This window comes from Microcaecilia unicolor, chromosome 4 (genome assembly GCF_901765095.1).
Source record: "Microcaecilia unicolor chromosome 4, aMicUni1.1, whole genome shotgun sequence".
NCBI classification, from domain to species: Eukaryota; Metazoa; Chordata; class Amphibia; order Gymnophiona; family Siphonopidae; genus Microcaecilia; species Microcaecilia unicolor.
The window spans coordinates 124,923,964-124,948,966 of record NC_044034.1 but is presented as its reverse complement, the minus strand read 5'-3'; the positions used below and the strand labels follow the sequence as shown (position 1 = coordinate 124,948,966).

The window sequence follows — 25,003 nt, the reverse complement described above, 5'->3', positions numbered from 1 at the left end:
AGCAACCTCCCCTTCCCCCAACCCCTTCCTTTTTTATTTATTATTTTTTTAAGTAAATCTATTATGGATATGACTGAGTGCTGTCCTATCTTTTGGCTTTGCTTTATTACGGTACATGTAAACCACTTTGACCTGTTTACCAGAAAAGGCGGAACAGCAAGTATGAACAATAAACATGAACATTAGAAACCTATGTAAACTGGGAGTTCTTCTGTGTTTATCCAGATTGGAACTCCTTCAACAAAGCATAACCACATCTATAAGGCAGACCCTGAGAAGTTGTTTTCAGATTAAGTGCTAGATTGACTAAAGTGTAATACACCATAAGTAAAAGGAACCTTTAGTAAATAATACATATTAATGTATGTGGCCTAATAATTTCAACATCTGTTGATCTGCAACCTGCTTGTTGCTTCAGACTTGCGAGGCAGGCACTATCAAGGCATCTGCTCTCATTTGGGGCAGAAAAGCCCGATCTTGCACGTATCAAGCAAGGCTCCTATGTATTCCAATCGTTGAATCGGGAGAAAGTGAGACTTGGGTAGTTGATGACGAACCCTAGGAGCTCCAGCACCCGAACAGTTCTCTGCATCGACTCTTATGCTCCTTCCTGCGATGTGCTCTTGAATAGCCAATTGTCCAGGCAGGGGAACACAAACTCCCAGTCTGCGTAGCTATGCTGCAACTACTGCTAGACACTTGGTGAAGACTCTGGGAGTGGAGGTGAGGCCGAAAGACAGAACACTATACTGGTAGTGGTGTTTTCCCGCTTGGAATCTGAGATACTTCCTGTTGCTGGGAGGTATCAAAATGAGGGTATAAGCATCTTTCAAGTAAAGAGAAAATAGCTAATCTTTCTACTGAATCATCGGGAAGGGGGTTCTCAGGGAAAATATCCTGAACTTTTCTTTGACCAGAAATTTGTTCAGAGCTCTTAGGTCTAGGATAAGACAAAATTCCCCCATTTTTGGGGGCATAAGGAAGTACCTGGAATAGAATCCCTTCTTCCTCTAGTGGCTCGGGATCAACCGCATTGGCCTGTAGAAGGGTGATTTCCTCTACAAGTATCTGCTTGTGCTGAGAGCTGATGTAAGATGCTCTCGGTGGGCAATTTGGCGGTTTCTGATGCCAATGAATTGCGTAACGAGATGGACTATTTGAAGAACCTACCAGTTGGTGGTTATAAGAGGCCGCTTTTGCTGGAAAAAAATTTAGCCTCCCTCCCACCAGTAGGCTGTCTGGGACAGTTACTTGGATTATGGCTATGCTCTCCTGAAGCCAATCAAAAGCTTGTCCCTTGCTTTGACTGGGGAGTCAGCTGGTTCTTCTGTGGTCAGGACTGATGTGGCCACAGCTGGGTAGAGCGGGAAGGTGGTGGAACCTACTCCTTTGAAAGTTACAGCTTTGCCGCCTAGGCCCACTTGAGAACTTCCTAGTGGAGGATGACGTAGTTGGAGGCTGCTGAGAGAGGGACTGAATGGTGTCAGTATGTTTCTTGGTGCCAGTATGTTTTTTTGGTCTGTGACCTCCTCTACCTTGTCACCAAAAAGATTATCTCCTCAACAAGGTATGTCCGCTAATCTCGCTTGAATTGCTGGTTTCAGGTCAGAGGTGCACAGCCATCAGAATCTATGCATCCCCACACCCATAGAAGGAGAGTCTGGCCAAAATATCAAAGGTGTCATACGTGGCCCTGGACAGATATGTCCTGCACTTCAGTGGCCTGCTCCTGAGGGAGACAATCCATGAGACTAAGCATACTACACACCAAAGACAAAGTATATGCTCATACAGAGCTGGTAGGTCTGGATGCAATTAATAAGCATCGAAGCCTGAAAGTTTCCTCCAAAACGAGTCCAGGGTCGAAGCCTCTCTACCTGGAATGGTGAGGCAATTGCGCTCTCTCGAATTCGGGACCCTTCTGGATATGATGCAGAGTATCCCATTTTTTTGATACAACTTGCACTGAGAGGGGAGATTCCCAATTCTTCAAGAGCACATCTTTAAGGATAGGGTGTAATGGAACTGTGACCCCTTCCTTGGGAGGACATTCATAGTCTAGGACAGATAACATCTATACCCTAGGCCCCTCTTCCATCTCCAACTTACATGGGATGGCCGAAGCCATCTTCTTTACAAAACCTGTGGACAGATTCTCAGGTGGAGATTTACGTCTCTTGAGGTGGGACGGCATCAGAAGGGACTCCACACAACCTCTCTGACAAGAAGTACTACTACTAGCTACTACTACTACTAATTTCTATAGCGCTAACTAGATGTTCGCAGCGCTGTACGCTTGAACATGAAGAGACAGTCCCTGTTCGGCACAGCTTACAATCTAATTATGACAGACAAACAGGACAAATAAGAGATAAGGGAATATTAAAGTGAGGATGATAAAATAAGGGTTCTGAACAAGTGAATAAGGGTTAGGAGTTAAAAGCAGCATCAAAAAGGTGAGCTTTTAGCCTATATTTGAAGATGGCCAGAGATGGGGCTTGACATACCGGCTCAGGAAGTCTATTCTAGGCATATGGTGCAGCAAGAGAAAAGGAACAGAGTCTGAAGTTAGCGGTGGAGGAGAAGGGTGCAGATAAGAGAGATTTACCCAGTGAACGGAGTTCCCGGGGAGGAGTGTAGGGAGATATGAGTGTGGAGAGGTACTGAGGAGCTGCAGAGTGAATGCATTTATAAGTCAATACGAGTAGTTTGAACTGTATGCAGAAATGGATAGGGAGCCAGTGAAGTGACTTGAGGAGAAGGCTAATATGATCATAGCGACACTGGCGGAATATAAGTCATGCAACAGAATTTTGAACAGATTGAAGAGGCGAGAGATGGCTAAGTGGGAGACCTGTGAGAAGCAACTTGCAATAGTCTAAGCGAGATGTGATAAGAGTGTGGGATAAGGGTTCTGGCAGTGTGCTCAGAAAGGAAACGGTGAATTTTGGTGATATTATAGAGAAAGAAACAACAGGTTTTAGCAGTCTGCTGAATATGTGCAGAGAAGGAGAGAGGAGTCAAAGATGACCTCAAGGTTACGAGCTGATGAGACAGGGAGGATGAGTGTGTTATCCACAGAAATAGAGAATGGGGGAAGAGAAGAGGTTGGTTTAGGGGGAAGATAAGAAGCTCAGTCTTGGTCATGTGGCTTCTCCTCTGACTCCCATGAGCAGTCCAAATCAGATGTCTTACAATACTCTGGATGGGTAGTGCGAGTGTGCCTGTCCATGTCCCAGAGGGTGCCGAGCTACAGCCCTATTCTCAGACCTCAGGGACACTTCCACCCCGATGCAGAGAGCAGTACTGCATGGGTGGGTGTTGATGTCAACACCTGTTGAGGCGCCGGCATTAAAGACTGCTCCACAGGCAAAATGGGGGCCTCAGGAAGGAGCTGAGGCTGAGCTGCAGCTGGTGCAAGTGCCTTTGATGCCCGAGTAGTGTGCTGCTGAAACATCTGCACTAGCTCCTCCCCAAGCATGGCCTGGTTCTTCTCATCAAGTGCAGGTATTGGAAAAGGATGGGGAGCTGGTTCAGGGACAGCCAGAGATAAAGCCAGTCAGCCAGAGATAAAGCCAGTCAGCCAGAGATAAAGCCAGTCAGCCAGAGAGAAAGCCAGTGCCAAACCGGAAGCAAGAACTTGGCTGATTGGAGACTGGTGCATGGACACCTCCACCAAAGTGGGGGAGCAATCCTCTTGGTGCCGGCACTTGTCAGATACTGGCAATACCAATGCCCTGGCACTGTGCTTCGAACAGGACCGATGCTTACGCTTCTTTGGCTTCCCTTGATGCTCAGCATCTCGGTGCCGATGAGGAAGACGTTGAACCTGTACCCGTCCTCAGTGCCACGTCCGGTGTTGACCGGTCCCGGGGGCCTACTATCTGTGTTCGATGTCGAGGGAGGTGGAGATTTCCTCAATGCTGGTGCACTCCCAGTGGTAGGTGAAGTCTAAGCCGTCATCAAGGTTGATGCTTCTGGTGCCAATGTCAATGGGCAAGCCTTTGAGGAGCCAAAATGTTTCTCCTGCTGGACCTGATGTACCTTCTGTGTACTCAACTGCATTTTTAAACAGAAAGAACAAGAGTCAGGCTCATGGTCAGGCCCTAGGCACCCGATGCACCAAGTGTGCGGATTTGTTACAAAGATCACCCAACTGCATTAGGTGCACCTTTTGAAGCCACCAGGAGTCTTCTTGGACATCAAAAAAAGACTTCTTGGACATCGAGAAAAGAATTACGGCTAAATTAAACTCCTCAATTTTGAGTGACAAAAAGGGGCAAGGTTTAAATTGAGGCCAGTGCTTAGGCCTAAAAGGGGTCTAAAGAGCCACACGAAAAGAAAAGAAAACTTTAAGAGCTGAAAACCTAAGGAAATAAAAGGGAAGGTACTAAAAATAATCTTTTGAAGAAAATTAAGAAGAAATAAGAGGAAAACCTGTAGAGAGACCTCGAAGACACAACCTCACAGCTCCGTGAAAAAAACCAGACTGAGGAACCTGTGCTCGTGTGGTGGAACATTGCTAGAATTTTCTAATGGCTGAATACGCTAGGCAGCGTCCTCACTGTGCTTCGTAGGATGATATCACCCAGAAGTGAGAATATCTATGGCCTGCTTGTCCTTGGAGAATACATTAATTAATGTGCTAGCACCTGGCAATGCCTTTCGGTAAACTCAGCCCTAAAAGTGTAGTCACATTTAAACTTACTGTAAAAAGCAAACTAATGTTTAAGGAGTAAGTTTATACTCAGCTTTTGTACAAAGAAACACATATGCCAAGGATACATAAAAAGAAAACAGCTGCTTTTATTCTTTTCACATTTAAAATTTCTGTAGTTTTACACCCCAATATCCAATCAAATGCTGCCTAGTATGTCTAACTTGGATCGAAGCTGCCAGTAGAGTGGAACTCTGCTGTTCCTTCTCTGACCTTGCAGCATCAGATGCAAAGAACCTTCTCTAGCGCAGTTGCCTCTGGTCTTGGTAGCAACAGACCATGCTGCTATGGTCACCATCTTCTTTGGTGACAGATCGGTCAGGCACAATCTGTGAAACAGGCAGAGGTTGGTGCTAATGGGAAAGAGTAAAAGGAATATTTTTATGTGATCATCTGAGGTTATTATAAATGCTGGCTATCGCAGGCTGAATTAAACCCAAATATTCAACACCGGCTGTCATTTGAGTTCCATTACTGAATATCTGGGTTTTCTTCAGCTGGTGGAAGTTATCCAGATATGGACTATTTGTGTGGTCCTACTTGCCCAGATAGTTATCTGGGCACTGGAACTGAATATCAGACTGCCCAGATAACTTCTGGGTCTGCCTAGAACTCTCAAGCACTACTTGAAGTGTGCCGCAGCAGTCTGTGCAGATATTCAGTGACACTCTCCGGTTAAGTGCCATGGAATATTTGCTCCCGGCCTGGACAGCATGGTTTAACTGGGCAGGAGCCTGTCCTACTTGGCCACACCATGTTCTTCATTTGTACCCAGATTTAACAGTATTAACAGCTTGAAAATTGAGAATCACCCTGAATCCTTTTCTCCCTTCTTCCCCAGCATTGTAAATCATCAAAAGGGCCAAACTTTTCAGCAGAACTTCAATGGAGACCCTCTCAATCCTTCATAATTTGAAATGTTCTATGTAGTTCTTCTCTTGGAAAAAGACTTGGGGACCCCTGATTTAATGCTTCCATATACCTTTCCTGTTTGATCACAATTTCCTACTACTGAAGAAAATAAAACACTATGCTATAAAGCCTAAGATGAGCACCTCTGCCTGAATCTATCCTCTATTAGAAGGATAAACTCAGAAAGGTATTTCCAATTTGCAACAGCAGTACACGCATACTTAAAAAAACAAAAATACCCCTCAGAAATTACACCAGCTCAAGTTATATGTCAGCTAATTACTCCTTTGGACTTGTGCTTTGAAGGAAAGACTGAGGAGCAATAGTGGTTACTGGTGTTTAAAACAATCTCAAAAAGCTGAAAGATAAAATTTTGAAGCTCAACTCATTAATGGGCCTCCCATGGATGCAATTTTGTAAAATCCAGCACTTACACATGAAGTTTGCAAAAACAGCTATATCTATGTTCAAAGCACCAAGTGATGTTGCTCTTCTTTAAAATGTTTCTTTGTATAGTGTATGTTCCTGCTGCACGTGCCACTAACTACAGAAGTATCTCCCGTGGCCTTATAGGTATTTTACAACCCCCTCCCCCACTACCACATTCAGCAAGTCTTTTGTTAAATATTCTGCAAAGTGTTAATGTCAATACCTGAATGTCCCATTTCCAATCTAGATGACCTATGCTAAATCAGACTTTAAATCACATGGTCTGGGATGTTATTTATTGCATTTGTATCACACATTTTCCCACCTATTTGCAGGCTCAATGTGGCTTACATGGTTATGTTAACATTGTCATTCCAGGATCTTAGATACAGTAGTATTTTGCATAGTTTAAGTAAGGTAAGAGAGAAGAAGGAAGGGAGAGATTAGGGTAATTATAGAGGGTGGGTTTTCATAACTGATTGGATTGGTGAGGTTATCTGTTATCTGTTTTCATTGTAGGCTTTGTTAAAGAAGTATGTCTTTGGAGATTTGCGGAAGATAGTTATTTCTTTGATTGTCTTCAGGTCTGTAGGTAGTGCATTCCATAACTGCGTGCTCATGTAGAAGGTAGCGGCAGGCATCACCTTGTATTTTAGTCCTTTGCAGCTGGGGAAGTGGAGGTTGAGGAATTTGCGGGATGATCTTGTGGCGTTTCTGGGAGGTAGATCTACGAGGTTTAGCATGTAGATTGGGGCGTCTGTGTGAATGATTTTGTGTACCATCGTGCAGATCTTGAACGCAATTCGTTCCTTAAGTGGGAGCCAGTGAAGTTTCTCTCTTAAGGGTTTTGCACTTTCATATTTAGTTTTTCCAAATATGAGTTATAAGGAAAGTCCGAGAAAAGAATAATTCCCCTCTCCCATATATTTCATACAATCTGTACAGAATTTGGTATTGTGGGCATAATATCATCAGCCTTACTAGCCAATGCAAGATTGGAGTGGAGAAGTGTGTGATGGGGAGAGATGGGAGGAGGAATAAGAGTGAAAGGGAAAATCTGGATAGAGGGTGAAGAAAGTATGAAGCAGGCAGATGGGAGGAGGAAAGGATGAGAGCGATTTGAGAGGCTGGGCTTGGAGGTAGCAGAAGATGGGAACACCTTGGAGTTCAAATGCCCATTGCTTGTGATAAACAACAAATATAAATAAATAAACATTCTGCACCTTTGTGCAATAAGACTTTGTTTTGCAGTTTTACTTAATTATTAATCAAAGACCATGATTATATTTGTTTTGGCAAATATGCCGAATTTTAAAAATACTGTGTCAGACTTTTTAGAGGATGATATACTAAATCTTTAAGTTAAAAATATGGGCTCATAAAAATAGGTATGGGAGGCATCTGTGACACTCTGCAGCGTAGCTTAAAGTTAGTGCAGAATATTGGCACCATCCAGTTATCTGTTAAAAGTCTTTCCAATCCCCCCCCCCCATCTCTCCTAAACCTATCTGACTAGTTTTCTGAATAAATTATCCTGTTATATTTGACTAGATATTGAGCAACTGAATATTGGCCCGTAAGTTCTGGAGCAGAATTTCCCCAAGAGTCACAACTGCTCTTGAAAACTGACTTTCTAAAAAGTCATGTGACCTACAACTTAGTCAAAACTGCACTGCTTAATCAAATGATCCATCCATACACCTGTTATATATTATTTTCTTTACAGAAAACACATATACAATCAATGCAGAAGGAATCACATACTATGCAAGATGTACAGAACGATTAGTATACTACTCCCTTCTTTCTCTGCAATGAGCGGTGCCAAGGTTCCCTTTGCACACCTTAGAAGAACACAGATGCCGAGTATGAAATATGTATACAAATTCTAAATCCAGTGTTAGCATGTAGAGACATGGAGAATGCCTATCTATAGTGGCAAAAGGCCTGATAACTGACTTTGGCACAGAGATTTACCCTTTGTCTATTCGGCGCTTCTTCAAAATCTTTGCTAATTTATTCAGTCCCCGAAGGCTCTTGGTAATGTCATCATTCATGCTTGTGGAATCAATTCTCATCTGTGCTTCAGCGTATGTAAGGGAAGCCTCCAGAAACAAAATCAAATGATTCATTATAATAAATCCATACTCATAGTACAGACTAAGCTACTACAATTGATCTGTACATTTAACTAATAAAGAAGAAATTGAAACATTTTTGACTGCTGAACATTTCTAGGTTATGAGAAAAGTGGCTGTGAACAGCATAAGCACAGTTGTGTAATCAGCAAATACTGATCAATTGTTATCCTTAACCCACATGTTTTTCCCCCTTTTTCCAGTGAACTCTCTCAACAATTAAGTATCTGAATCTTATGGCTTACCATGGAGGAGCCATGGCAACACATCTGGATGCCCAAAGGAGGGACTGGGGCATGAGTCAGAACCATTCAATGCAGCCTTCCTGCTTTCCTTTCTAACTCGCAGGCTATAGCATGCTGAGATCTATCAGTTGAATAACACATGAGGATGGCACTCAGGTTAGCATTTGATTATCCCAACCAAAGAAGTTATTTTAATTTAAAGAGTCGGGAATCATAAATCAAACTGCAATCTCCCACTGGGTAGCATGCACTGAAATTCAGCGGGGAACTAGGCTCTCTCCTTTACATTTCCCCTCTTCTCTCCCCCAGCTATAGAGTTTATGTCCTAATTATACTGAATTTGCTCATTTTCCTGGAACACCAAAGCAAAGCCCTAAAGTCTTTTCAATCTTCAGTTGTTGTAGGGTGCTTCATTACTTGAGATACACTATCAACTATAAGAACATTTTCCATTAAAAAAATGAATAAAATTTTAAGTTACAAACCTTGGAGCGAATAATACTTTTAGTAAACTTAGTACTTAAAATTTCAGAATTGTGATTCATCTCCCATATACAGGAAAAAGCAAGTCTAAAAAAAATAAAACACACACACATACATAATTAGTAAACTATAATAATTACATACAATAGAAACCCCATTATCTGACAGGCTTTGGGAATCGGCTGTGCTGATTACTCCGATATACTGTTATCTGAGAGTTTTTCACTCAAGTACTAGTAAAACAGCAAATGAGTAGCTTGCACTTCCTTGCTTTTCCCTATACTCTCTTTCTTCCCAGTGCTTAACTCTTCTACCAAATTTTTTTTTCCCTTAACTTTAGATGTTAATTAAAACTTCTAGGCAGCAGTCCTAATAATATTCTTTCTCCCACTGGTCTATGTGGTGCAGCGTCCCTGGTGGTCTAGTGGCAACCCCACTCTTTCCAGCTCACTGCTGCTTATTGAAAATGGCTACCAAGACTTCAAGCGGCAGCCTTGCAAGACTTCCACGGAAGTGTCATGAGGCCTCCGCTTGAAGTTTCATTAGGGGGCTGGTTACGGTGGGATGGGGGGGAGAAGGCCAGCCTGCCCAGGAACCTGGATAAAGGGGCAGGCTGGTAAAAAAGACCTGGACCCCCGACAGTCCCCTAAAAAGGAGGGCATGTCCTGGGAAACCTGGACATATGATAACCCTAAGTCTAGGGAAACTAGAAGCTTCTTTCTTTAGGAGGTTGCCCTGTTTCCTAGGGAACACTAAAACCCCTGTCAATCCTTGGGATTCTGCTCCAGGTTTTCATTCGCTCCCAAGCTCTAACTCCCTCTAAAGGCTCCTTTATACAACTCATGTGGGAGAAGTGAAATGTCTGCCCTGACTGCTCCTTTCAACACCACAACCTCCATTGCATAAATATACAGGAGGTGAGTTTCTTTCAATTGAAAGGAAGCTCTGGAATGAGGGAGGCATGAAATGAAGGTGAAAGTGGACAGACTCAGAAGAAAGCTGAAAGAATACTTCTTCATAGAAAGGATGGCGAATTCGTGGAACGGCCTCCCAGTGGAGGTGGTGGAGACAAAAACAGTCACTGAAAGTTTGGGACAGGTACATAGGCCCTCTAGGGAAGAGGAAAAGATAGTAGATGGCATGGATAGGCAGTCTGGATATGCTATATGCCTTTATTTTCCTATGTTTCATTCCCTGACTTGAAGTCCCCACCTGAATGCAAGTGCGCATTTATAAAAAAGAAGCAGCTAAATTGTGTGATACTAGTATAGGGCTTTTGAAGAGTAATTGCATAACTGATCACCTGGACTGAGGGGGCAAAAAGGCCTCTGTTCTACAAAGATGCATAACCACGTACCTGTCCTTATAAAATACTAGCACAAATCCTGCAGGAATCACAGGCAAAAGAAACTCCTATACATTTATATAAGCTTGTGAGCAGGTGTAAATATACATGCATAAAATACAGGTGAATATTTTATGTAGGTAGTTCTAGAATTGGGCACCCCACTGCTGTGCAGGGAGCACCTATTCTGTAATGGTATCTGAGCATCAAGTCTCTGTTACCAAATACTAGCATAAACCCACATTGGTGTGCCTGTTAATTAATGCCCACTTACACCAAGTCAACTGTAGGAGGAAATGGGTGCATCTAAGTGCAACATGTAATGCGGGTAACATGCAGCATTCTTTAAGTTATGTGCCTAAGTGAAGAAACATTGATGTCTCACCCATGCTCCGCTCACACGTATGTCCCTTGTGCAGTTAGGCACTAAAACACTTACTTGCGTTCTTATAAAACAGTGTGCAGTGCACTTACATATGCAGTTACAGACTTGCCCTTCATGTGCATAAACTGCAACTTTTCCCCAATAACATCCCAGAACATGCCTACACAAAATGTCACATATAAGCAAGCAGAAATCTGTCATGACATCTGTACTTTCACAGTCATTATGTACGCATATATTGGTATATATGGGTGAAACTATATATTATAATTACTTCTTTGTGTATTAGTTATCTCCAAATCTTTCAAGAAAGAATTGCTATTGCCATGTTAATCCATTTGGATACGTGGAAATTAGGACTAACAAACAATAAGTTGAAAGTGGCATCTTTTTATTGGACTAACTCAATAAATCTGTGACAAACCTATGAGAGTTATCCTTGAAAGTTTATCAAAGAGTCCAATAAAAACATATCACCTACACTGTGATTGTTGACCCTCAAACTCTTCCAAAAAGGTATGAAAAGCTGATGAGGCATACCTGTCTCCATCAGACCTCAGGGAGCACAAATTGGAGCTGAGCAGATCTGGAACCATGTCAATCCTCTGTAAAAGGATTTAGTGCAATCCACATTTAGCCAGGAAGCATACAACACAGTTTCTCCAAATACAAAACAGTTGAGGATAACATAAAAACACTGACCTATATAATTCTGCGGTTTTACCACAGCCAAAATTAAGCTTCATTTTGTCGAATTATCAAAAAAACTTAAAGGTACTCTCCTTAATAAAAGGCCCTGTTTACTAAGGTGAGCTATCATTTTTAGAATGTGCTAATGTTAGAGACATCCACAGGAATATATGGGTGTCTCTAGCATTAGCGTGCTAAAAACACTAGCATGCCTACAGCGTGGCTTAGTAAACAGGACACACAATGTATTATAAAAGCACAAGACTGATTAAATCTATAATTCAAGAGCTTATTTCCAAAAAAGAAAAACTGTCAGTTGTTGAGGATCAGTCTGTTTATTTGCATACATCTGTTTGTTCATTCCTTCCTCCGCTCCCCTGGCCTCTTTTCCTGCTGCTGCATTATTTCAGTCCAGATGTCTGCCTTATTTGATGGAGAAAGAAAAATATAGGATAAATTTCCAGACATATAGGGAAATAGGGAAAAAGATTCAAAATATTTCCGCTGGCAGGGAAACACAACCCATTTGTTTGAACTGGTCTGGTAATGACAATAAGAAAATTGAGGCTTAAACTATGCACCAACAGGGTAATTCTATAAAGAAGGCACGAACATTTGTGTGTCATGAGCATGTGTGTGAATGATTAGAATACTACCATATACACATGTATACGTGCACACGCACATGTGTACCTTATAGAATATGCACACGCACATGCAGCACTTAGGCACTATCATTTACATCAACTCTATGGCTGGTATAAGTGAACACGTCTAAGAGCAAACACATGCATTTGCTGGTTACAGTAGTCTACTATACAGGAAAGTAAGAACCCACTTTCCTTTACAGGATAGGTGCCTACCAGGCACCCTGTTACAAATTGCCCTCCATGCACCCCCTAAACATCAGGCTCATAGTGTTCTGATGTTTTCCCCTGAGAACTTCCAGAGTTTTGTGAATCATGTCCTGGGAGCACAAACGTGAAAGTTCCTGCCTTCTTCGTCCTTTGTAGGGAAGTTCCACAGCCACACCTGTATTGTTACTAGAACCTGTGCCTCACAAGAGAAGCACTCACTCCTCAAAAAGTGCCAAGGTCAACAATGGGGTTGATCTAGTAGAGAAGCCAATGACCTCTACAACTCTTTGGCGGTCACCTGTATCTCAAGAGATTTCTATAGTGATGTTTTTGTCTGAGAGGATGAGCTATAGATTGTCTAATATGGAAGCACTGAATGGTATGGATCCTCTTGTACCTCCACTGTTTCAGAGCGAGTGGTCTAATGGTTAGTGCAACGGGTTGCGGACTGGGAAACTGAGTTTGATTGCCATTGCTGCCTAATGGTCAACAGTGGGTTGAGATCTTGGGGAACTGGGTTCAATTCCCTCTGCAACTCCATGTGATCCTGGGCAGGTCACTTAGTCCTCCACTGCAACAGGTACAATATATAACTTAGATTGTGAGCTCATTAGGGACAGTGCAAAGTACCTGTAATAGAAATTGAAAACTGCATAGTCACCTCAGGGATCACTTGTGGTATATCAACCGCTGGGGGGAAAAAAAAGTGAAATGGCACACTGATGCTTTGAAGCGTCATCTTACTGCTTGGTGCTCACGCTCTCCATCTCTGTGCTTAAGCATCTATAATCCTCGTCTGGCTTAAGCTTGGGGAGCAAGAGTAGTCTCAGCTCCTGAACCTATCCTCTGTAGCAGAAGTTAGTGAAGGCCATCAATAAGATTCTTGAATCAAGCCTTCAGCACCAACTTGAAAGAGCAGAACTTTCATTCTTGATTAACGAGGAGCCTTATTTCTGAGGTGTGAACTTCAGGGCAAAATCCTTGCATAGATGCTGTAACTCATGGAATTGTGGCCTTGCCCTGAACACCTGTAACAAACTTTGGCATTGACTGTGTTGGACATCTTCAAACTACTGACCTGTATCCCCAACATTCTGTGGAAAATCAATATAGCAAAATCAAAGACTCTTTTCCAAGACAACAAAAGACTCAAAACTCCATCCAAATGGACTGTTTAGTAATAACAGAGGAAAAATCTCCATCTCAACAAATCATGAAAAAGAAAAACATTAAAAGTGATTAAAAAAAAACAACTTAACTCGAGAAAGTAAGAGGGGAGCTAAGAAGAGTTGGGAAATGGCAAAAGTATCTAAAAAAAAAAAAAAAAAAAAGCAGTGGAGGAGCTGAAGAAAACCATGAAGAATTGTATCAGGACACCTGCTGTCTCTGGTCGACAAAAAACTGAGAGAAAAAAGTAGGAACTTGCATACATGCATAAAAGAGACCTTTAAGCATTTCCCAAAAAGCCCTAGAATGATTGTCTATTTGATGTTGAGGACAAGACACACAAACCAGCGAACCTGCTTGCATTCCGAGAAGATATAAATATTAAACTCTTCAAGAAGACAATTTTCAAAAGCAATTACCTAGGTACAAGCCTGAGCTGAAAACTGTCTCCTCTCCAGCGGGTAAAAGTGCCAGTGCTACTTTGCAGTGCAGTCTATTTTACTCTTCATCAAAAAAGGATGGTGCTAGAACCAGCCTACAATATGCAAGGATTTCATTTTCAAATCTCTGCCTATCACAATCATGGCATGGAGCCTGCACCTTAAAACCTTCTTCTTATCAACCTTCTTTTCCTCTACATCCTCTTAGCCATTTTATTTTCCTCTTCCAACCCATCCCCCTCCTCTCACCTTCAATACAGTCGTTTGGCTTTGTTTTTCCTATTGTAAACCGCTTAGTTGCCTATTTGGGATCAATTTTGTGGTATATCAAATGTCTGGAAATAAAATAAATACTGATGGAGCCAGTAATCCTTAATTTTTTTTAAAAAGGTAACTTTGTGGGGAGCTTTCATTTGAAAAATGTGCTAGTAAATAATATATCTGCAAGTACCCTCTGGGGTTTTAAAACTACCATATAAGTTGCTATTACTGGTGGAAGGAAAGAATTCATTTTATGGAAAACATAACAAAAAATATTCTGAAAATGGCTCAAACATTTTCCTAGGCCTGCATGTGTCATGTAAGAGACGTCTTGACCTGTTAAATTGAATGAGAGTATCTTGGGAGACGAGCAGATAGAAAAGCAGTTTCAAACTTGTAAAACCACAAGGAGCCATCTTCTTGTTATGTCAAGACCTTGCTCTCATAACTGGGCCACAGGCATGACCTTTTTATGAAACTCACTGGAAGAAAGCTCTCTTTACAGTTTCTGGAAGCAAATATAAAGCACTTACTTTTTCACAGAGGTATACAGTAGTTCCTCTGTTTGCAGACTCCTGATCCAAAGCATTCCCTGGTCGAATAAAATAACTCACATCTGCAATGTGCACACCAACCTGTAACACAAGCAGCACTGTTCTTCAAATCACCATAAGAGCTTCATCTACATAATGCATGCATCAAAAATCTGTTGTTGGTAATAAAACACCATAGCAATGATCTGGACTTATGTAGAGTCTTTCATTCAAATGGGATTCAAAATTTCTCTGGTTTTACAAAGTGAAATGGTCCCCAACAATCATGGCACAATTATAACTAGGGTATCTCTTCTTAGGTATGTATAAAATGTAAATTTAGGTGTTTATTTTCCAGCTAATTAGGGTTTTTCGAGGATACAAAAAAAATTTTAAATTAAAAAAAAAAAAGAAATCAGTGTTTGTGTTTTCATGCCAAAGGCACTATAACTGGCTACATTTCCCAGAGAATCAAATATGTACATTTCTGTCACTTAGGCGTTGCCAGCGAAGAAAAATGAAAAGGGGAAGGGATTTGATATACCACCTTTCTGTGGTCAAGGCAAAGCACAAAACCGGAGTGGAGGATACAAGATAAGTCAGGGGAGGTGTGAGAGAATACTAGAGGTGTTATTTCCCCCTGAGTTTATACAATAAACACCTATTTTATTTATTTATTTTTGCATTGGGGGTGTTTTATCAGTGTTTCTCTCTTAAAATTTAAAATCAGAAGCCCTAATTATAAACATACTAGTAAAAAAGCCCCGTTTCTGATGCAAATGAAACGGGGGCTAGCAATGTTTTCTTCTGTGTGCATGTGGGAGTGTGTGTGTCCCTGCCCTCTGGCCTCTCTCCCCTCCCCCCTCTGAGTCCTTCACTGTTACAGAGCCAGCGATTTGATTTCGTGCTCTGCTGTTTTCCTTCACTGACTGTGTTACAGAGAGGGCGGGGCAGACACTCATAGGGAAAACGGATATCTCGCCCCCTTCACACTTCCGGCTGGAGGCTTCATAGAACGTTAGTTTTGTCTTTTATATAGAGAGATATATGCATACCTCTAGATTGCCATTTTCTAGGTCCCGACAATGTAAAGCATCATCAATATCAGTACAGCCTGGAGGGTCCACACTGCAAACATAAAGATGTCTCAGGTCCTCTCTGTGCTTCATGTCCTATAAGTTTGATAGAGATTTAGCACATTTTCAATACTGAACCAAAAGCAAGTGACAATAGTCATAAGGGGAGCATCCACAATCCTTCCACTGATTTAGACTTTCATAACTTCTATTAAATCTAAGAGGAGGCAAGCAAACCTTACCTATTCCGCTTTGATTTTAAAAGATCTACATCTTCCATGGTCACATACTATTAAAAAAACAAACAGTTATTGCTTTGTTCATGAAATGCTTATTCATTGGGATTTAGCTCATTTGAAACTCCAGGTAAGTTACTTTTCAGATACAGTAGGTATTTCCCTGCTCCAGACGGCTCACACTCTAAAGCTCTTATTTACTAACATGTGTTAATGTTTTAATATACACCAGCGCAAATTATGTACTTAAGGACTTATTTACTATATTGCGTTTGGTGTTTAACGTAGGTTTTAATGCATGTTAATTATTTTACAACTTCTATGTTAAATACCTAACAGTGCAGCAATTAAGCATTAACACAACGCTTAACATGCACTAACACAGAAATTCATATCAGTGGCACAGAGAATGCACATTACAGTTAATATGCACCAACTGTTCAAGGGGCAGATAATTCAGAAAAGTTAACAACACCTACAAAGATACAGTTAATTGCATTCTACGTTAGCAGCTGTGCAGTTAGCACATACTACCAATCAATGCCCCACATTAATGGCACGGTTGTCGTCTCCTTTGTGCCTGGAATCTCCCCTGCATTTATCATGGAGGTTCTGTACTTAACACATCTTAACTTGGGCTATTAAGGAGAAATTACCTCTTACTGACAATTTTCTTTCCATTAGCCCTTCCCACTATTCTAGAACATTGGGATAGTTGTGTCCATCAACCAGCAGGTGGGGATAGTTCAGTTTTTGGTTCTCTTGTTTCTCTCTCTGCATCCAGTCTAGCTCATCACTACTTATGTAAACAAGAACATAGTAACATAGTAGATGACGGCAGAAAAAGACCTGCACGGTCCATCCAGTCTGCCCAACAAGATAACTCATATGTGTGCTACTTTTTGTGTATACCCTACTTTGATTTGTACCTGTGCTCTTCAGGGCACAGACCGTATAAGTCTGCCCAGCACTATCCCCGCCTCCCAACCACCAGCCCCGCCTCCCAACCACCGGCTCTGGCACAGACCGTATAAGTCTGCCCATAACTATCCCCACCTCCCAACCATCAGCCCCGCCTCCCAACCACCGGCTCTGGCACAGACCGTATAAGTCTGCCCAGCACTATCCCCGCCTCCCAACCACTGGTCCCGCTTCCCCACCACCGGCTCTGGCACAGACCATATAAGTCTGCCCAGCACTATCCCTGCCTCCCAACCACCAGCCCCGCCTCCCGATCTGTAAACAAGAAGTAAGAAGAAACTCAGAACAAACAACTTTAAACAGCTCACTAACATAGCACTAACCGGGTGAGCAAACATGTGTGGACCTCTCTCGTCTCTGGACAACTTGTAACAATTGAATCTAGGCTTCCCTGGTTTTCAGCCTGCTGCTCTAACAACTATATGCTTCCACTCTGAGGTTATCTGAAAGTTGTAAGTCCAAAAGTAGACGACAGCAAGAACACCCTATGGTAAAAGTGATAACAGCAGGATACAAAGTAGGGGTGGACCAAGGAAATCCAAACCAAAAATGAAAGAATACAAATTTGTGTGTATATATATGTATATATTTGTACAAATCATCATTCTTGGTATCATAATAAAAAAAAGTGTCAGTATATGCTGTTTATGTACAATAAACAAAGATCATATAAGTCCACAGAGGGCATTATACTATGGAATGCATTACCACTCACCGTGAAAAAAATGCATGACCTAACTTTCGGACATCACTGAAGACCAGCCTGTTCAACATTGCATACGATCCATCCTAATTACCAGACAACGAAACTCAGGCCTGAACTGGATAAAACCTAACTTTCTATACTCGACTACCAAGGTCTACTCTACCACGAATGAACTTTAACGTAATAATACTTTATCTCTTAGTCCGAATACTACTACTACTACTCAACATTTCTAATATAAACTCTTTATACTTGACTGTTTAATCTACTGGTCAATCATTATCTTTAATGTAATACCACTTGTATCTCTCACTCCGGAAATGGCGATCACCATGACGGAACAATGTAAGCCACATTGAGCCCGCAAATAGGTGAGAAAATGTGGGATACAAATGCAACAAATAAATAAATGCCCCGTGTAAGAGTCCATCAAAGAATGTGTCAAAATACCAGACACAGATCTGTTTTTCGGCATAAAATGCCTGCCTCAGGGAGTTAAACAAACCTGATCTGTACAGGTAACACTGATGAACAACTCAATGCCAACACAGTGTGTTGACATACAACATCACTTCATGAAGAAACACCACAAAACTAGGTTGCAATCTGAAAATGACATGGTCTGCAAGTGCTGATTTTTTTTTGTTATGATACTTAGGGCCCTGTTTACTAAGCAGCGTTACAGGCGAGTTAACATTTTCAACGTGCGTTAACCATGTATTCACATTAACCATGTACATGCCTACAATATCCCTAAAGGCACCGACACTGTTAGCGTGCACTAAGTGTAGGCGCGCTAAAAACACTAATGCACCTTAGTAAACAGGGCCCTAGATATGATGATTTGTACAAATATATATTATTTTATTTTTTTAAATAAATTTGGAATCTCCCATTTTTGGTTTGGATTTTCTTGGTCCACTCCTACTTTGTATCCTGCTGTCTGAAAGATGGAACATGTGAAGAGTCATATATGTGTATACACCTAAATGAAAACTTTCATTCTGCTGTGCACGACCGAGTGGTATGTAACATTCTGTCACACTGACAGGACGCCGAAGACAGTGGAACCCATTTTGGGTGACAGTTTTAGGGAAGAAATGGCAGCTGCACTGAAATCAGATTCTGAGATGAGGGAGAGAGAAAGGTCCTGTACCTTTTCTGTAATGCTCCATGGCATCTTTGGCAGGAAGCTGAGAACGATCTGGGAGAAAGACTGATGGGGAACATCATGTTCAAGCAGTAGGACTTCTGTCTCAGTCTCTTTATCTCCAGCTGTGCCCAAACTCCTTACAAAGTGACCCTAAAATCCAAACAAAATATCAGTATTTAAAAAAAATATACACCATATTTTGTGCCTCAGTTCAATCATGTGACCATCTCTATGTATTGAAACACCTCCCTTCTCACAGTACAGCTCTGCAAACTGGACAGAAAGGTTGGAAACATATCAGCAGTGGATTTCAGCAGTTATGTCTGGATTTAAAGTGTTGCGTTTCATGATTACACAAACTGGAGGTAATTTTATATGTGGAACAGCTGTGGACATGCTCAAAATTGCTCCAGCATACACATGTATAAATTTGAGCACTAGGAAAACATAGCATCTACTTTACATATGTGTAGGTGGTCCTAGAGTGGAACTGTCATTTATACATCTCAGAAATTCAAATATATAAACCAATTCTTACCAGCACATTGGCATACAAAGTTCTCCTGCCTCAAAGGTATGATTAAAGCATTTTTGATATACTGCCTTTCTGTGATACACCCAAAGTGGTTTAAATATTATATATAGGTACTTTCTCTGTCCCTAGTGGGCTCACAATCTAAAATCTTATACATGTCTGATGTTACAGTGGGTGACCATCCAGCACCCACAAGACGGTGTGGTTCAGCATCAAGAGAGTAGGTGTAAAAGTGTGGCAGCTTTGAAGAAAGCAATTTTATAAAAGGTTAATATGTGCAATCGCTGAGCCTGTCAGCCTTGACTGCCTTGACAAAGTGTAATAGGAGCTTATAAAACTGCTTACAAAGAAAATGTGCATTAAAGTACACACAGCATACACTCTTACACAGAATGAATATAGGTGTTACTGGGGACAGAAATTGGATAGAGCTGGAGCTGAGCTATTAAATAGGCACACATGTTATAAAATAAGACTATATCCATGCAAACTTATGGGGACTACTTGTGCCTGATTCAAAAGGAAGCACGAACACCTGTGCTTACTTTCTGGGGAGGCTATTTGATAAAACGGATATATACTGCCTTGATAAAATAGATGCAATACATGCACTTATAAACCTTAAAATCCTAACTGCTCCGTTATAAAACTACCCTCATTAGGGGTAATTTTTAAAAGCCGTTTATCTACATAAAAGGACTACTTGAAAAATGCCCAGCCTATACATAGGTAAAAATGTGTGTCTAGTTCCAAGTTCCACCATGTGTGAACTTTCTCCTCATTCAGTGGAAGCATTCTTGGAGGGGGAGGGAGGGCACGGATTGCTGTGACACGCATTAAAAAAAATTACGTATAAATGTCCAAGGTAAAAAGACATGCAAGTAACTTGCAGATACTTTTCCTTTTGGCAGTCTTAAGTGAAAGCAGGTTCCTACACTCACTTTCAAAACTGGTGCAAAGACCATGCTAAAAAAAATAGAATATTGCCATTTTCTGAAAACAATGACTTACAAACGCTAAGGAAATGATATGATATGAAAACATTTGCTTACATTAGGATACCTGGAGTTTTTGGGCCAGCCATCAATAGCAACAATAATTCGCTGTCCTTCTAACACAGAAGCCTGTCTTGTCTCTATCCGGATTCGAGGGATTCTGCGATCTGCAGGTGTGAACAAATGCTTTGTTGCCTGCAAAGAATATCATTGAACTTGTTCAACTAAAAAAAGACAGAAATCATTTTTTTTTAAAGTCTCGATCTACTCTTTGTAGAAAGGATGTTCTCCAATTTCATTTAAAGGGATTGGGATCTCTAAACCTCCAGAATAAGAAAATGTGTCACCATTTTGTTACTACGGTTCTTAAATATGGCCACCAGTGCACTTGATACATTTGTCCAGTTTGCAAACGTGCACTTTTGTATATATAGTACTGCTGCTATCTCCAAATCTTACAGACTATGAAAAGATAGAAAAACACTAACGTTAATAAAAAATGAAAAAAAAAAAAAAAGCCCACACAGTTGGGAAACAACCCACATAAAGTTTCCAGAGGAGGAAAGAGACAAACATTTATTATGGCTGTGCTACTGCTTACCTCCTTGATCTGTGACTTAGACAACATGCCACAATAAGGCCTCCAATTTCTTTTAATAATGCCCACCACTCTTCCTGAAGGTTTCAACATACTCTTTCTGGCAGCACTCTTTAGCTAGGAGGTAAAAGGGTTAAGGGTTAAAAGGCATTGCGCTTGAATTCGAGACTTTAATTCTTATAACTATTAGAAAAGAAAAAACTAGAGGTACATGAACTGTAATGACATCATGTCATCATTCTCCCCTCCCTTATTGTGACACTACTGCATAGCAACATGACTTCAGGCTCTAAAAACCATCCACAACCTTTTATTCTATGAACAGGTACAACAGCTGATTCTGTGCCAGAGTGCAGGTAAAAATAAAATCTAGGAAAGTATGATGCTGTAAATCCTTGGAATGTAAACTGTTCCAATTTTAGCATGTGTGCTGCTGAAGCAAGCACAATGACTTCATCTTTTCCTGATTTTGTATTATTGTTCTTCATATTCAGATGCAGTCCTGTATTTGAGGGATAATTCTATAAAGAAGATGCCAGGAATGTACACAAACTGAACACAGACATATGTGTGCCCATATGTACGTAAATGTCAATAGTCTGGTTACGCGTTGTTTAATAAAACGGCGCTTAAAGGCAATGGTAGGTTGTTTGGAGGCAATTGTATACATGGGTAGAGTTTGGGTGGTGCATGGGTGGGGTGCACATAACACACAGATTATCGAATAGTATACATATACTGCCCGATATTCAGACCGCGGGAATTACTCGACTAAATCCCGCAGTTGGCACTGAGCCCGGACATTAAATACCTGGCTGTTTTCAGTGACAGGCATTGACTATCTGGTTTATTTTTGGCCAGTTCAAACTTAACCAGTCAAGTCCATATTCAGTGTTGGTCGGTTAAGTCTGAACCGGCCAAAGACAGGCCTGGTATACAAGCAGCAAAATATGGCCACCAAACTCACACTGAAAATCAGTGGATAGCCGGTTATATCATGTGATATAACCGGCTACCCGCTAACCATAAATTTTCAGCAGGTCATGGCCAGCCATATCGCGCTGAAAATTTGCGGATAGCTGGTTATGGGGAATTTAACTGGCCAGGTGCCAATCCTGATCAGTCAAATGATTTTGAATTTCAGGGTGATAGTCTTTTACAATTTAAGCACAATCTTTATTTCACCAGCTATATGACTGGTATTTAGGTGCAAGCACTTCTAGTGTACATATGGGCATAAATGCTGGTCTTCTATAAAGAAAAGTACACATGTAGAACTTAGAATTATCCCTATTTAGGCTGTTTTCCCTTTTTCTGTACAAATGACTGTTTCTGGCTCTTGCTCTCCCTTTCAAACTGCTTGGTGATCTGCATGGTACTGACAAGTCTGTAAGGTGCTCAGTTCCTAGGTTCTATATACTTTGTAAAAATGATCTGTGGCCTATACAGTAGTTCCACAGGGCAAAAACACACCAGATTTAGGCAAAGAAGACTTTCTGAGCTATTTCTCTAGAGTAGTGGTTCTCAAACTAGTGTTTGGGACACACCAGCCAGTCAGGTTTTCAGAATACCAGAATGAATGTACTGTACATGAACAAATTTGCATGAGGTAGTGCATGCAAACTTATCACATACGTATTCATTGTGGATATCCTAAAAAAAACTGACTGGCTGTGTGTGTCCTGAGAACTAGGTCGAGAACCCTTGCTATAGGAAGAAGATGGAAAAAGCTTGAATAACCCTCTTATTATCAATATTCCTCTTACCATTACAGAAAGAGTAGGTAGAAGAGGATATTGCTGTGGACTAAGAGACAATTGGGCCTGAGCTGGGTAATTATATTCTCCTACTTCGACTAGTATGCGCTAGACTCCTTCTCAGGAAGACAGCACTGGCATAAAGCCTAGATCAAGTACCTTCCTAATTATGTATGGTTCAGTACATGACAAATTTCACCAAGACACCTAAAACTTTCTTATTCCATGCCCAGCCACCATTGCTGCCATCTCTACAACAGTAACTTCTTGTTGGTTTGACGCTGCTTGACTCATAGGAATTCTGAACACAAATTCAAGAATTGAATGGGATGACCGTGCTGTCAAGTCTCACAGGATCAGCATGAGAGCTTAGGCAGCATGGGATTCAAACTCACCTGAGAGCTTGGTGGTGTTAAACCAAGTAAAAAATATGGAGAGGGAGGAAGTATGGAGATGGAAGAAGTACTGAGCGGCGGGGGGAGGACTGCTCTGCTGATGGAGTCAGGTGGAGGCTTGACTGGCTACCTCACATGGCGGGGGGGGGGGGGGGGGGGAGCAGAGAGTGGGTGACTAGGAACTGAGCAAAGGAAACTGGCGGGGGAGCACTAGGGTGCGGGGAAGAGAAGGGAAACGTGGGGAGCTGGATTATGGCAATAAGTGAAGCAAGCAGGCAATGGGAACTGGAAGTGAATTGGCTCATGCCTTTCTCACGAAGCTCAAGGTGAGTTACATTCAGGTACAGTAGGTATGGAAGGTAGGTAGTGAAAATCACCTCAGGCAAAGTTCTCAATGGGGTGCAGTATGATACTGCCTTGCCTGTATGCTAGTAGTTGGGGGAGGACTAAGTTTATTTCCACTCATGGAGATAGAATTGGAACACACTCTTAGTAAATCAGATGCTCAAAGGGCTGCAGCAGACATTGGAGGGGAAAGACCAGTGTTTCGCTCATCTCCAGCATTCAACTTTGGAAGGGATCGGGGAGTAGAGAAAGGTTCCGAGCACCGACTCCAAAGATTATGAGTTGGTTCATAAACCACAAGAAAATCTGTCAAAGACTGTTAGTTTAAAAATACTGATTAGAGTCCTGATTAGAATCAGGACTCTGAGGACACCCAGATTAAATAAGTAGTAGTCTGTGATGTAGACCCAAGGTTTGAAGTGTTAGGGCTATGGAAGGAAGAGAATCCTGGTTGGGAAGTAACATTATTACCAACCAGATGAGTCAAGAGAGGTGAGGGTATAAAGTGAAGAAGACTCTTCCTGTCATGGTACCTCAGGAGTGGATGCCTATCATATATGGCAGTAGCAGGGTTGAATCAAATTCTGACAGGTTGCCTTTCTAGGAGGAGAAGACTAACCTGGTAAAAAGTAAATGTACTTATTTCTTTACCAACTTTTCTTTCTCTTCTTCATTTTCCATATCTTCATCATTTTGGCCCTCATCCTGCAAGATAATGGAAGATGGGGCCATCCATTGATCTTTTGCCAGCATTTCCACTGCCACTAGGTCTTCGTGAATTGCTCTGTTCAAGTTCCTAAGCCCTTGTATGATTACCTGTTGTTGTATTAGAAGAAAAAAACAAAAAACACAAATGAGTAGTCTATAGGCTTAATTTTGTTGGCTATAGAAAAATAGTATACCAGTTACTAAATAACTGTGCAGCAAATATGCATATTAAGTTACACCAGTTTTCAACAGCAAAAGCGTGTTCATACTTTCTCCATCCATGCGCCAAACTGTGTGCCTAAAAGTACAGAATACTAATATTTAGGAGCCTATATACTCATTTATACACAAAAATGTAATTCGGGCACCTTAGAGGTATTCTACAAATAGGTGCTCCAGATAGCATAGCGCACATCTGTAAAGGGAGGGGGGGGTTACATAGGTGGTGTAGACATTTATGTGGGCAACCTACATAATACTGCCTGCTACATTTAGGCACCCAAATTGTACACTAGTATTCTGCAAGGACACTGGGGTGCCTAGGTGTTCATAGAGAATAGGCGCACACCCTCTGTTACCAGGGCACCTAAATGGAGGTACCATGTTATACAATTGGTCCCAGTAAGTGCAAGACAAAAAGCAAGGCTCACTCAGAGCAGTTCTGAAATCAAAGTCAGAAGATAGTGGCCTCCCTATGCCAGTTGGGGCAACTGCCAGGGATTAAAATCTACTCAAGACAGGCAGCAGGGATCAGTTCAGCCTCAGGTGAGGAAAGCTGCAAATCCTGTGCCTCTTTTATGGAGTGGCAAGAGTTGTGTGATGTTGGCATGGATTTGCTATACTGCCTTTCTGTGGTACAACCAAAGTGGTTTACGTATATTTTATTTAGGTACTTTCTCTGTCTCTAATGGGTTCA

At 41.4% G+C, this 25,003-nt stretch overlaps 1 protein-coding gene across 1 annotated transcript in view; it reads right to left on the bottom strand.

Moving 5' to 3' along the window:
- The window catches only part of DIS3 (DIS3 homolog, exosome endoribonuclease and 3'-5' exoribonuclease), an 80,540-nt gene that overhangs the window by 19,506 nt on the left and 36,031 nt on the right, over positions 1-25,003 (bottom strand). Inside the window, 9 exon segments of the mRNA XM_030200620.1 lie at positions 8,036-8,163; positions 8,927-9,011; positions 11,195-11,259; positions 14,603-14,704; positions 15,658-15,774; positions 18,758-18,904; positions 20,342-20,479; positions 20,886-20,999; positions 24,031-24,195. Of these exon segments, the coding sequence (XP_030056480.1) occupies positions 8,036-8,163; positions 8,927-9,011; positions 11,195-11,259; positions 14,603-14,704; positions 15,658-15,774; positions 18,758-18,904; positions 20,342-20,479; positions 20,886-20,999; positions 24,031-24,195 (1,061 nt within the window).